Genomic DNA, 12263 nt, shown 5'->3' with positions numbered 1-12263 from the left:
GCGTGAGAAGGAAGATTCCTCCCTGGGGGTTGCAACTTCAGGGAGTACAGGGGGGATGGCTACTATTGGACGTGCGAGAAGGATGATAGGAGAATCTGCGAGCAGTTCTCGTGAAGGGAGAAATTCAGTTTTAGAGACGTCTATTCTTCTACGCCTACACTCACCCACTATGATTGCATTGCCTATGTCTTGGAGGTGGTTGATATAGGTTCAAAGCCCAAGATGAGATGGACCGCCCTCAGCTGACCGTCTTCACTCACAAAAACCTCGGATCTTAAAACTCTGTTAAGGTCCTTGATGTTGGATAGACTTAGACGGGGTGCTACATGTTACCTGTTTGCAAAAACATCCGAGAAGCCAATCATGATTAGACCAATTACATTCGCCATCAAAAGGAAGCTAATGCGTAATAAAAATAGGAATGATGAAGTTAGAAGAACTAAACCCCGTGCCAAAGGGCCTAACCCTATGGAGTCATACCTAGTTTTCCCTCTTCGACTGGACAGTGAAGACCGTCGTGCCACTCCCTAGAGGCAATTAGGTAGTCATCCTTCATGCCTTTGTTAGATTTGGGAAGACACAATATGAGCCTAACGATGTTAGACCTAGACTTGAGGTAATACCCCGAGTTAGTAAGTGAGCGACACTCAAATATATGGACAACATCGTACCATGTGAGTCTCAAATCTATCTGCTCATTTAGAGCGTCGACACTACCTAAGATTCTAAATACGTTAGGTGCACATTGGTGCAAGCACAATCTATGATTACACAGGTAATCTCGGGTTACACTCCCCATGGGAAGTGTCATTCCTCTTTCTAAGAATGCGATTATGGGAATGACGACTTCCCCTTCTTTCCTATCGGTATATATTTGGTTTGGGGCGCAATATCTCAAACCAACTCCTGGGGGAATGTGGTATTTGGCTCTAGAGCCCTCCATACCAGTAGGGGTATCTACTAGGCCTCTAAATTTACCCATTTAAACAAAATAGAAATGAAGATTTTGAAAAAGGAGAAGAAAATTAATAGGGCGAGGATAATGGTCGAGGAAAAAAAGAGTCTAAGATCGTGAAAACTTACGAAGGAAAGAATGGATGACTCTTCAGGAACTTCTTGGAAACTAAGAGAGTAAAGGATTCTTAAAGGCTGATGGATTTATGAAATAATAAGAAAGTTTTACCATTCCAAATGTTTTATATGAAAGGTGTGATAAAACGGGAGTTATACTGCTAAAAATTTGGGGGAAAGATTTTGACCGTTAGATTTACATCCTACCGTTGAACGTAGAGGACAGGGTGCCGTCTGGAGCATTTAATGGGGGCATTGCAGGTTTCAAAGTGTCAGAAATAGTTTCAAAGAATGGGAAATGACATTCTCTCGTGTGAAAATTGGAGAAGAGTGTAGAAGTGGTCGCGTTGGGTCAAAACCCCAATTTTCTCCTCGGATAGGGGAGAAAAGTGAAGTTTTGAGGGGCTATTGTGGGGACAAAAGGCCTAAGATACGTTTTTGGGCCATAGGTTTTGGTCTGAGGACGCTTACTTGGCTGAGGATGGATTGATGGTAATGATGATACCCAACTTGCAGACCCAAAAGCAAAAATGGTGGACGAAGCGAATATAAATAATCCAAGGTGGGGTACATCCTCGGCTAAATGCGGTGAGGATCATGTAGTATGTCGTGTTGACTAGAATGATATTTTGGAAGGTCGTGAAGATGAAGATATGTTTCATAAGGGCACAAAGAGCAAGGGCGGAAGGGAAATATCTCACAGAAAGTTGCTACCACCGCATTGAATGCTTTGTACCTAACTCTCTAGCCGCATTAATGAGGAAGTGATATCTAAATAGTGATTCTCAGCCTTACAACTGTTACCTAAAGACTTTAGGGAGGTGTTGATGAGACAAGTATCCATGTTAGCAGTCTACATCTAGACATGGAGAGCAAGGATGAAGGGGGGATGGAGTATAAGAAGGAAGGAGGCCCCGGAGAAAAGGGGATCGAGATATAGAAAGAGAAACACTATAGACTGAATATTGTTCATAAATCTTTAAGGGAAGAGAAATATAAGCACTTGGTTCTCGACTTGAGTCCGAGGATAAATTTCATCTTATAAACCTATCCATCCTTATTGTTTGGTGATCTTGGGTTATTGTTGTTACCATTTAAGCTCATTAGAATCAAGATTGCTTACTGGTACTCTATAAATTTATTGTATTAGGATCTTTGGGCCTATACCCTCCTTCTCGTTGGGCCTAGGCACGAATTGCGTCCTTACAGTAGTTACTCTAGATATACCTCAACCATATATTGCTTCATTTTCTCTTCAAGACAACCAAATTACACAACCTTTGCTAGTCCTTCAAACGGTTGAAGACCCAATTTGAAAAAGATGAGGAAAATCACAGGCGGTGTGGTCAATTAATATTGGTGTAGAGAGGGAAAATTTCCGACCTATCACAAGCTGACACATCATACTACCAAAGTCCACAAAATACAACCAATTACAAAGTGCCACGTACTGCTGCTAGGTTTTGCCATCACTATTCAGAAACCAGTAGAAATTCACCAAGTGTCATTGAAATGAAGGCATGAAACTGCATCAGCAGGTGTAAGCGATGACACAAGCAGCCTCGCACGTGTAAGCAGTGACACAAGCACTCAGCACGTGTAAGCGATGACATAAGCGGCCTCGCACGTGTAAGCAGTGACACAAGCACTCAGCACGTGTAAGCGATGACATAAGCGGACCAATCAAGCTGTGACAAGTGTCACCAATCAAACTCCGCCACGTGTCGCTCACCTACCCCTAAACTCCTATAAATAGAAGCCTCCCCAAGACATTGAAGAGGGGACGACAACACAGACAAGACAGAGAGAAGGAAGAGGAGATCTTGAGTTCAGAAATCCAGAAGCTCTTCCGGAATCAAACCCCGAAGCCTCCAAGAACTTCAAGAACTTCAACCTCGAATACAAACAACATTCGAAGCAAAAATCATCCAAACTACTCGTCCAGATCTCAAAGTCCACTGGAATCAAGCTCAAAAGCCTCCAGAAACCTCAACAAACCACAAATTGGTGAAGCTCTACAGATTCAAGCCTCCAAAGCCCCGAAGAACTTCCACCACAAACCTTCAAATACGAAGAACAATCGAAGAGGAATCATCCAAATCATATTCCTAAATCTCAAAGTTCACTGGAATCAAGCTCAAAAGCCTCCAGAAACCTCAACAAACCATAAATCAACGAAGCTCTACGGAATCAAGCCTCTAAAGCACCGAAGAATTTCCACCACAAACCTTCAAACACGAAGAACACACGAAGAACACGAAGAACACACAAAGAACGCGAAGAACACGAAGAACAAAGAATTTCTAACAAGTTCATAGCCAGAGATTCATTGTAATTCCGTTTTAAAGATCTCCGATCCATTCCTCAGCCAAATTGAAGAATATCTTATGTTCAAAGCAAAATCACATTACCACAATTCCAATCAATAAATCTTTCAAGGAGATTGAATCAGAGGATCACTCCTTTGTAATTACAGAGAATTGTACCACACATTTATCAATACAAATTCGTATTTGTGAAACTATTTTACTTGTTTGATTTATTTCGAACTAAGAAATTTAGTCGTCTACAATTGGAACGTACAAAATAGATCCACGACCACAAATCCTTGGAACATACACATTTCTAATGTTACCCCTAGTTGACTTCATCTATAGTCAATTAGAGATGAAGTGGAATTAAGCCAACTATAATAGTAGTTTGAATTTTTTAGCTCTTAGGAATTAGGATTGCCTTCTCTACCATTACTATTTAATGAGATTTTAGTCGCTAAGGGTTTGTTTGGTTAGAGGAGTGAAAAAGTGGGAGGATAGAAAATTGTGAGAGGACGGAAAGTGGGACGATGGAAAAGATTTAGTTTTCCTCATGTGTGTTTAGTTGGAGTGATGAAAAAGTGGAGGGATAGAAAACTTTTTTGTTTGGTTGAGAAGAAAAATAAGATTACGAAAAATGAAATTGATATAAATTTACAATTATGTTCACATTAAATAAAACAAAAAAAAAACATATTTTTTAAAAAATTGTGTATGAACACTTCAATTTATTTATTTATTTTTTTTCTGAAGGAACACAAGCCAAAGGAAGATGAGCACCAAAAAAGAAGAAGAGAAGTAAAAAAAAAAAAGACAAAACAGAAAAAAAAAAAAAAAAAAAAGGAAGAAGAAGAATAAAAAAAGAATAAAGGGAAAAAACGCAAAACAAAAAGAAAGTTTTTTATTTTTATTATTATTTTTTTTAACCACAAAGAAAGATAGTACAACAGACAGATAGACAAAAATTGAAGGAGAAAAAAAAAAGAGAAGTATAGGAAAAGACAAAAAAAAAAAAAAAGAAAGGAAGAAAAAAAAATAAATAAAGGGAGAAGAAAAAAACAAAAAGAAAGTTTTTTTTTTTTTTGATAACCACCAAAAAAAAAATAGTACTACGCACAGATAGACAAAAATTGAAGGAGAAAAAAAAAAAAGTCAAACTGGCAAATAGACGAAAACCTACGTGCACCTACGAATGGGCATTTTAGTCTTTTCTATACCCAGAGAGTTTTCATCTCCCTTTTCTCTCTATTTTGAGGAGAAAATATTTTGGTAGGGTTAAAGAAAAAACATCCGGGTTCCATTATTTTTTTCCTCCATCCCACCCAACCAAACACACATTAAAAATACTTTCTCTTTACTTTTCACTCCTCAATTTTTCATACTCCCTAAAATTCCTTCAAACAAACATACCTAAAGCTGGCAAGACTTCCAACTCTAACCAAATTCAGTACTTAGTTCTCCGTGTTGAATGTTTAATGCCATAATTAAGTTTGAATTTATATTTTTAATAAATTCAGATTTAGAATATGTACACTCAATCCAAACTTATTATTTTATTTTTTTAAGTAAATAAAAGTGAACTGAAATGCTATATTAATGTGATTCAACAAAAGAGTATAACAACAATAAATATTAAATACAAGTTTTGTGCAACACAAACATAGAAATTAATACAGGGCTATTACACAAACCAATAGAGCAAAGACAGTTGATTGGTATGAAACTGAGGTGGGCAGGCTAGCAACATCTTTCCTGAAGAAAAGTCCATGGTAAACAGGAAGGTTGATTAAAACTAATAGACCACATAGAAGAATCTGTAATGCAAATCGCTCCCAAACCAAAGTTTCCAAATCTGCAATCACTTTCTTCAGTCCTCCGAAGAAACAAAAGGCGTTTAGCAATGCAAGTGTCGCTAAAATGGTAAACATTGGAGAAGAAGTACCAAACTCCATGACCTCTTGCTCATATCTCTGTGACACATCATCACCAGCCACCTTTGTTGTGATGACAAAGGTTGACTTTGTAAACCCCAGTCGTTTTAGGATATGGTCCAACAAGCCAAAGAAGTAGGAAGTTGTTCTTTTATACACCCACATCCTTTGATCATTCCACCAACCTTTGAATGTGCCCCCAAACCAAATACATTCTCCAAGGCTGTATGCACGGTGGAGAAAGATGACAAATGCAAATGCAAGAACCCATAAATCTGAAATCTATTTGTGCAAGATGATTCTATTCTTAGAAGACAGTTTAGCATTAGCAACAATAATACAGAACTTCAATTTAAAAAATAAAAGTACGTTACCTGTGGAAACAAGGATATTCCTCTAAGCAAGCATAGAGATGGCACAGTAGCATAGTACAGTGTAGCCAAGCAGTTTGGAGCCCATAGCAAATAGATACAGTACGAAAGTTGAAGTTTTAAGGGAATCTTTTTATATCCAAGCACAAAGGGACAATTCCTAGAGGCAAATATATGAAAATCACCTTCAGACCATCTCTTGTGTTGTACAAGTGACTGTAGTAGTGTTGTGGGAGCAACACCAAGAAAGCCCTTCCTTTCTGGATTGAAATATATGGACCTCCAACCTTGACATTGCATGGTTAATCCTGTCAATACATCTTCCACTGCACAGTCATACTTCAAACCTGTCTACAAATTAATGTATAGGAGGTTAAAATGAATTGTGCACACACATCACAAATAAGAATATAGGAGGTTCAAATGATTTGTACACACACAAACCTCTTTTCCCCACTGAGTGTTCTCCTCATAGCTACAACTTGCAAGGACTTTGCTTGTCTCTTCTAGTACACTTGTACTCTCCTCTACACTTCTATTGCTCCATCTCTTCCAATCCGTCTTATAATTCTTCTTATACTTCTTCCCAGAAAGAGTCTTCCTTCTGTGGAAGCACCCAGTACCAATATAGCAAGGCCCTCCATTCCCATCAAATCCTGGCATCTCCAACTTTATTGCAATGTATAACACATGTATAAATTTTTTTTTAAATGTCTTCTCTAATCAAGGGTACACATTTTCAATTCAACATATTGGAAAAACTATAAGTAAATTTTTTATGCTTACCTCCATTATTACATTTAAGGAACTACTGTAAACATCATTTTTTGTTAGATTCTCGAATGCTTGTGGAAACTGTATGAAGCCAACTTCATTTCCCTTTTCTCCATCCATAAAAAAGCATAATGCATCTCTCACTGACTTTGAATTATTTGAGTACATATCGCAATCCACGTTAAGAATTATTGGACTATTGCTTATCCTCGATGACACCCTTATCTAATATTTTTGATTATGAAAAATGATTATGAGTATAAAATACTTACAAACTAATAACATATGGATTTTATGGCTACTGAGAGTTGAGACTACAAAAAATAGAACTAGTTTGGAGAAGCATTTTGCATGTAGATATGATGTATGGCTTACCAATGCATTCATGGCTCCTGCCTTAAAATGGTGGTGGTATTGGGGTCTCTTTTCACGTGCCAAGTATACCAAAGTAGGCAAAGGTTGTCCTTGAATGTCCACAGCCTCAGAATCTCTCCCATCAATAAGTATCTATAAATTAGTTATTATTAATTAACTAAGCCATGAAATCGAATAAAATTTAATTATTCAATTAAGTACATTCAGCTCATGAGAATAAGAGAATATATAGTATATACTTGAAGAATTGTTTGATGGTCACGTCGGCTTGCAACCAATATCCACTCATTGAATCCCTTGTGTTCTTTGCTTATTTCTTCGGATATTTGACCTAGTTTTGTGGTGTTTTCAATCCGTTCCTTCATGTCTTCATATAACATCTACATATAACATGAAGCATGATTTTGTTCTTTATCACGTGTGATGTGAATTGAAAAATAAAGTAAAGAGGAAAATTACGAGATATTTGTCTACTAATTTCCAATCTAATCGTAAAATAGAAACAGAATAAATAGACGACTTTGCAAATGTCACGTATCAAAAAGATACAAAGTAAATATAACAACCTTCCTAGAAGCCTTTTGATGGGTTTATAATGGTGGGTTATAATTGAGGGATATTATGGAAATTAAGTAAAGTAGATAAATGATTTCATTTTTGGGATTCTTTCGTATGTTTTGAGATGGATTTACAATCGTGTGTGTGTGTGTGCGTGTGTGTATATATATATATATATAAGTAAGTACATCATGAGTGAAAACATAAGGTTACATCATATGGCATATTTTTTTATAATTCTCTCATTTGACAATCCACCTCATTTTTTTTTTTTTATTAATTCCATATATCAATCTTCTTTGAAAGGGATATAGGTATTTTCAGGGATGGAGCTATCATTGGATTAGGGGCCAATGACCCCCCCCCCCCCCCCCCCCCAAAGTTTTTATATAAAAAAATTATTACAGATATATATATCTGTAATAATTTTAGCAAATTGTTCTATAAAATTGCCTTTTGTTTCTCTTAAAAAATATCATTGATTCTTTTAAGCATAATGCTATGTCACAAACTTTTTTACAACATTTTACAAACTGTTTTAGTAGCAAATTCTTATTTGTTTGCATAATGAGCCCACCACTTATATCATTTTTTTACTTATCCGTAACTACTTATCATATCATTAATTTATAAAAAGGCTCGTATCTAGCATTTTCCTCATTTTAGTAACTATAAAAAATTTTATAGATCTAGAATTTAAAACAAAATATATGAGCCAAAAAAAAAAAAAAGCTCAACAACAAAAATTACTAATAGTAAAACTAAAAAAAAAATTAAGGTCAATTAACCAATTTTATTCAAAATAAACAACCCTGCCATTTAAAAAACTCTAAAAAAAAATAACTATGTTTTTACCCAAAAAAAAAAAAAAATCAGCAACTAAATTGTAGCAAAGCCAGAGGTTAAAACCACCACACACAGCTAACAGTAAAACCACCCCTCTAACTCAAAGTTCTGGCTTTATCCCTAGGTATTATTCATTTAATTTCTTCCATCAAGTAAAGGTTTTAATGAATAAATTCATTAACCTTTTAGCTAAGAAAATGGTTTAATAAATTATTTATTATTTATTATTTATTTGTATTCAAAGATAAATAATTTTATTTCTTTAGTTTTATATTTTTAATTATAAAAATTTTTGGACAACTACTTAGCAGGGAAATAAGGGATAATCTAAATTTTTCCATCCATATCAACAAAAAATTTTACCATTTTTTAAAATTATTTTTAGATTTTTTCTATTCAGCAAAAAATAATAGTGCTTTCTTTAATATTAATTTTTTAGTTATGTGTTTTTGAGATACATGTGCATTTTACTAATTATTAATATAAAAGGCAATTGATATGTTTTCTTTTTCACACAAAAAGTGGGGAGGGGGGATTTAAATTTAGGTTTTTCTTGGAAAGTATATGGTTTTTATTGAAGATTTATATCAAAAAACAATTTATTTGAAATATGACACACGTTCAAATTTAGTAATTTTAACAATAATTGAAAAAAAAAACTAGGAAAACATAAAAGTAAAATATAGAAAATTTTGTGCAAATAAGTTAGTCAAAGTAATTAAATATTTGTGAATTCATTCAAAAACATGTTCATAAATGAATTATATTAATCAAAATAATTCATATTTCTTCTTTCTAATGACATGTTATATAACTAATTATCAAATATAATATAATGAATAAGTATTGTACACGAATTATATTTTATATGTACTTGCAATGTGCTTACACATTGCAAGAGATATTTATTTTATAATGGTAAAAGTATGAGTTCTCATAATAATAATAATAATAATAATTCCCTAAATACTATTAAGCCAGTTGATCATTTATCTTAACTCTTTTAAGGGTTAGGTTGACTTTTGGAAAAAAAAATCGATATTGAAATATTTTAGACTTCACTCAGTGATTTGTATTAGCCCAATCCTTGTTAATGGAATTTACCTATTTCTATTTGATTCGTTTCAGGGCAGGCAAGTTGCAAAGGCCAACACCAAAAAATCAATGTGCACTGACAACTGTCCTGAGGATTTGGACAGTGTTAATTTTGGAGGGTCCCATTGAATGATGCGTTTCTTGTCAACTTTTTTTTTTTATTTTTATTTTTAAAGAGAATCGTTTCTTGTCAACTAGTGACACTGTTTTTGTAACTTTTTTCCGAAACGGACCAAGAATATAGAAAGAACATCAGATTTTTGAACACGGAAGGAAACTTTTGTACGTGTGTGTGTGTGGCTGTGCTTGTACAGATCATAAAATACGCAAAGTTTGATTTTGACGGAGCTAATGGGGCAATTTCTATCTCAATCACTGGAATCAATAATCAGATGCCAAATTATAGCGCAAACAAAGAATATCACACTCCAGGTGCCCTACAATAATACTTTTTCCCTGCATGTTTGTCTACACGCCCCCACCAACTTAACTTAGACCATCATTAATTAAGTGAGGGTGAAAAAATAAAATGATAAAAAATTGAGAGAAGATAAAAAGCTTTTTAGTTTTTCCTCGTTATATTTAGTTTGAGAGTAAAAAAGTGAAAGGATAAAAATATAGTTTATATCAATTTACTTTCATGCCCTAAAGGATAAAAGATAACAAATAAGGAAAAAAATACAGATAAACAGTAATATAAAAACACCGAAAGTGTACAGAGAAGGACAAAAAAAAGCTAAAGAAGGAAGTTTATAAAAAAAAAGGACAAAAAAAAACAAACTAGAGGAGATTAAACAAACAAAGAAAAAGGACAAAAAAGCTAAAGAAGGAAATTTATTAAAAAAAAGAAAAAAAGAAAAAAGAAACAGTTCACACGTAAAAAAGAAAAAGAAAAAAAATGACAAAACGTAAAAAAATGACAAAACGGAAAAGAAAGCAGCAAAAAAAAAAAAAAAAAAAAAAACTGAGCAATACCTAACATGTTAGCTGAGGGGAGTTTTTTGTCCAAATATTTTCTTATTTTCTCTCCATTTTCGAGAGAAAACATTTTGGTGGGCCTGAAGAGAAAATACATAGGCTCCACTATTTATTTTTCTTTCTCTCCACTCAACTAAATACACTTCAAAAAAGTTTTCATTTCTATTTTCCCTCTAAAGTTTTTCATCCACTATATTTCACCTTCAAATAAACACACCCTATGAGAAAAAAAAAATCTTCTATATATTCGACGTATAATATTTATCATGGTTTTCATATCTAAATCGTTCATTGAATCGTAAAGAGAGAGGTTCAAGATTTTTAAGGCCAAATCAAAGTTGAACTGAGATCGAATCGTGAGGACCTTTTTGTATTTACATTTTACTTTTTATGTAAATTTACACTGTCAATACACAAAAGACGACAAATTTTATACTTCTCTGCAAAAAGTGATAAATATTGTATAATTTTTGCAAATATACCTAATATTTGCTACTTTTTTCTATCTTTACCATATAAATTTACATAGTAAAAAAGAGGTATTTCTCATAATATACACATACACACGTATATTAATGTTTTATTATTGCTTAGAACACAAATAACCGATAAGTATGGTCTTTTTTTCTTTTTCTTTTTTCAATTGAAATGATGAGGGTCATATTATTCCATCCAACAATGAACGGTATTCTGCAAATGATGAGGAGAGAATGATACCGACAGATTTACCTTGACAGTTGACCACTCCTTGGCCAGGACAGGCTCCCCAAGCGGCTCAACAGCTGTGCGGAAATAAGCCTCCGGCGATCTTGGTTCTACTTTGAACCTCTTGCAAAATGGCAGCCAAATCTTTGAGAAACGTGAGGCCTCCAGTATAGCATAGAACGTCAAATCTGAACCGCCATCATCTGATAGATACACGCTTAGCTTCTCAGGTGGATAGTCATAAGCCATGACTGATAGGACTGTGTTAATCACCATAACTGGTGGTTCTATCACAGGGTCTGCTGTGCAGACAAATATGTCTATGCCCGGCAAAGCCTTTTCATATCTGTTTATTATATACAATTACACTTAGCAAGAAAAGCATGTAATAGACAAATGCATACATTGAAAATAAAGTTTGCATGCAATATATATAAGCTAGCTAGGCATGTGAAACAGAGAGATACACCTATGAGAGAGGCGATCTTTGAAAGTGTTACGATAGATGGGGTTCCATCTGACAACAGTAGTGACAAACCAATAAAAACAAAACCAAAGCTCTGAGAAAAACAATCCCATCCATGCCCATCTTCCTGGTTCTCCTTTTGCTGGTATGTGGCTCAGTCTATATGCGAAGATGAAGCATGTTCCCACGAAAATTAAAAGTGAATAGATTTGGAAAAGGATTCGTCCCTTTGCTGACTTTGTTTCAAACAGAGGAAGGTTATCATCTTTTGCCATCTCTCTCGCTCTTTCTAGCTCCTATGGCGCTTTAAATGAGTTAAACTGCATGAATATATATAGTACAGCAAGAAGTTAAAAAGAAAAAGGATGGGGAAAAAAGGGAAAAAGTGATAGTACAGGCAAAAGTTAAAAAGAAAAAGGTGTGGGGAAAAGGCATGTATAATAGGAGCCAAGCAAAAGAGTAGATAAGACTAGCAAGAAGGATTGATTGACCAAAGGGTAGTTGTCAAAACAAATCGTACACACAAATAACCAGGTTAGCTAGAGCAACAAATTTGTGGAAAGGCTTAAATGGGTGCAGCCAGCTCTAGTTGAAGTCAAAGTTTGAATATTATCAATTTTGATAAACTAACAAAACAAGGAGAGAAAGGGAGAGATGGCAGGCCATGATGGTGCCTGCGATATTGCAAACAAATACGAGGCTATTGTACAAGGCTACAACCCAATCACGTTAAAATAAATTTGAGTTTGTGTGATTATCAAAAATAAAAATAAAAATAAAA

General features: G+C 34.5%; 1 protein-coding gene across 1 annotated transcript; it reads right to left on the bottom strand.

Annotated features, from left to right (window-relative positions):
* Window positions 1-4955: 4955 nt before the first annotated feature.
* LOC142634248 (cellulose synthase-like protein E6) lies at window positions 4956-11781 on the bottom strand. Its single transcript, XM_075808546.1, has 8 exons — window positions 11486-11781; window positions 11041-11362; window positions 7074-7214; window positions 6835-6966; window positions 6472-6684; window positions 6130-6354; window positions 5689-6036; window positions 4956-5596 (listed from the first exon to the last, which is right to left on the bottom strand). Exons 1-8 carry the CDS (start codon window positions 11755-11757, stop codon window positions 5051-5053), a joined length of 2199 nt encoding a protein of 732 aa, XP_075664661.1. The 5' UTR covers window positions 11758-11781; the 3' UTR covers window positions 4956-5050.
* Between the last annotated feature and the right edge of the window lie 482 nt (window positions 11782-12263).

The sequence above is a fragment of the Castanea sativa genome, chromosome 5, assembly GCF_040712315.1.
Source record: "Castanea sativa cultivar Marrone di Chiusa Pesio chromosome 5, ASM4071231v1".
Classification (NCBI taxonomy): domain Eukaryota; kingdom Viridiplantae; phylum Streptophyta; class Magnoliopsida; order Fagales; family Fagaceae; genus Castanea; species Castanea sativa.
Note: the sequence above shows the minus strand (reverse complement) of the source record. Positions and strands in the feature narration are given on the sequence as shown.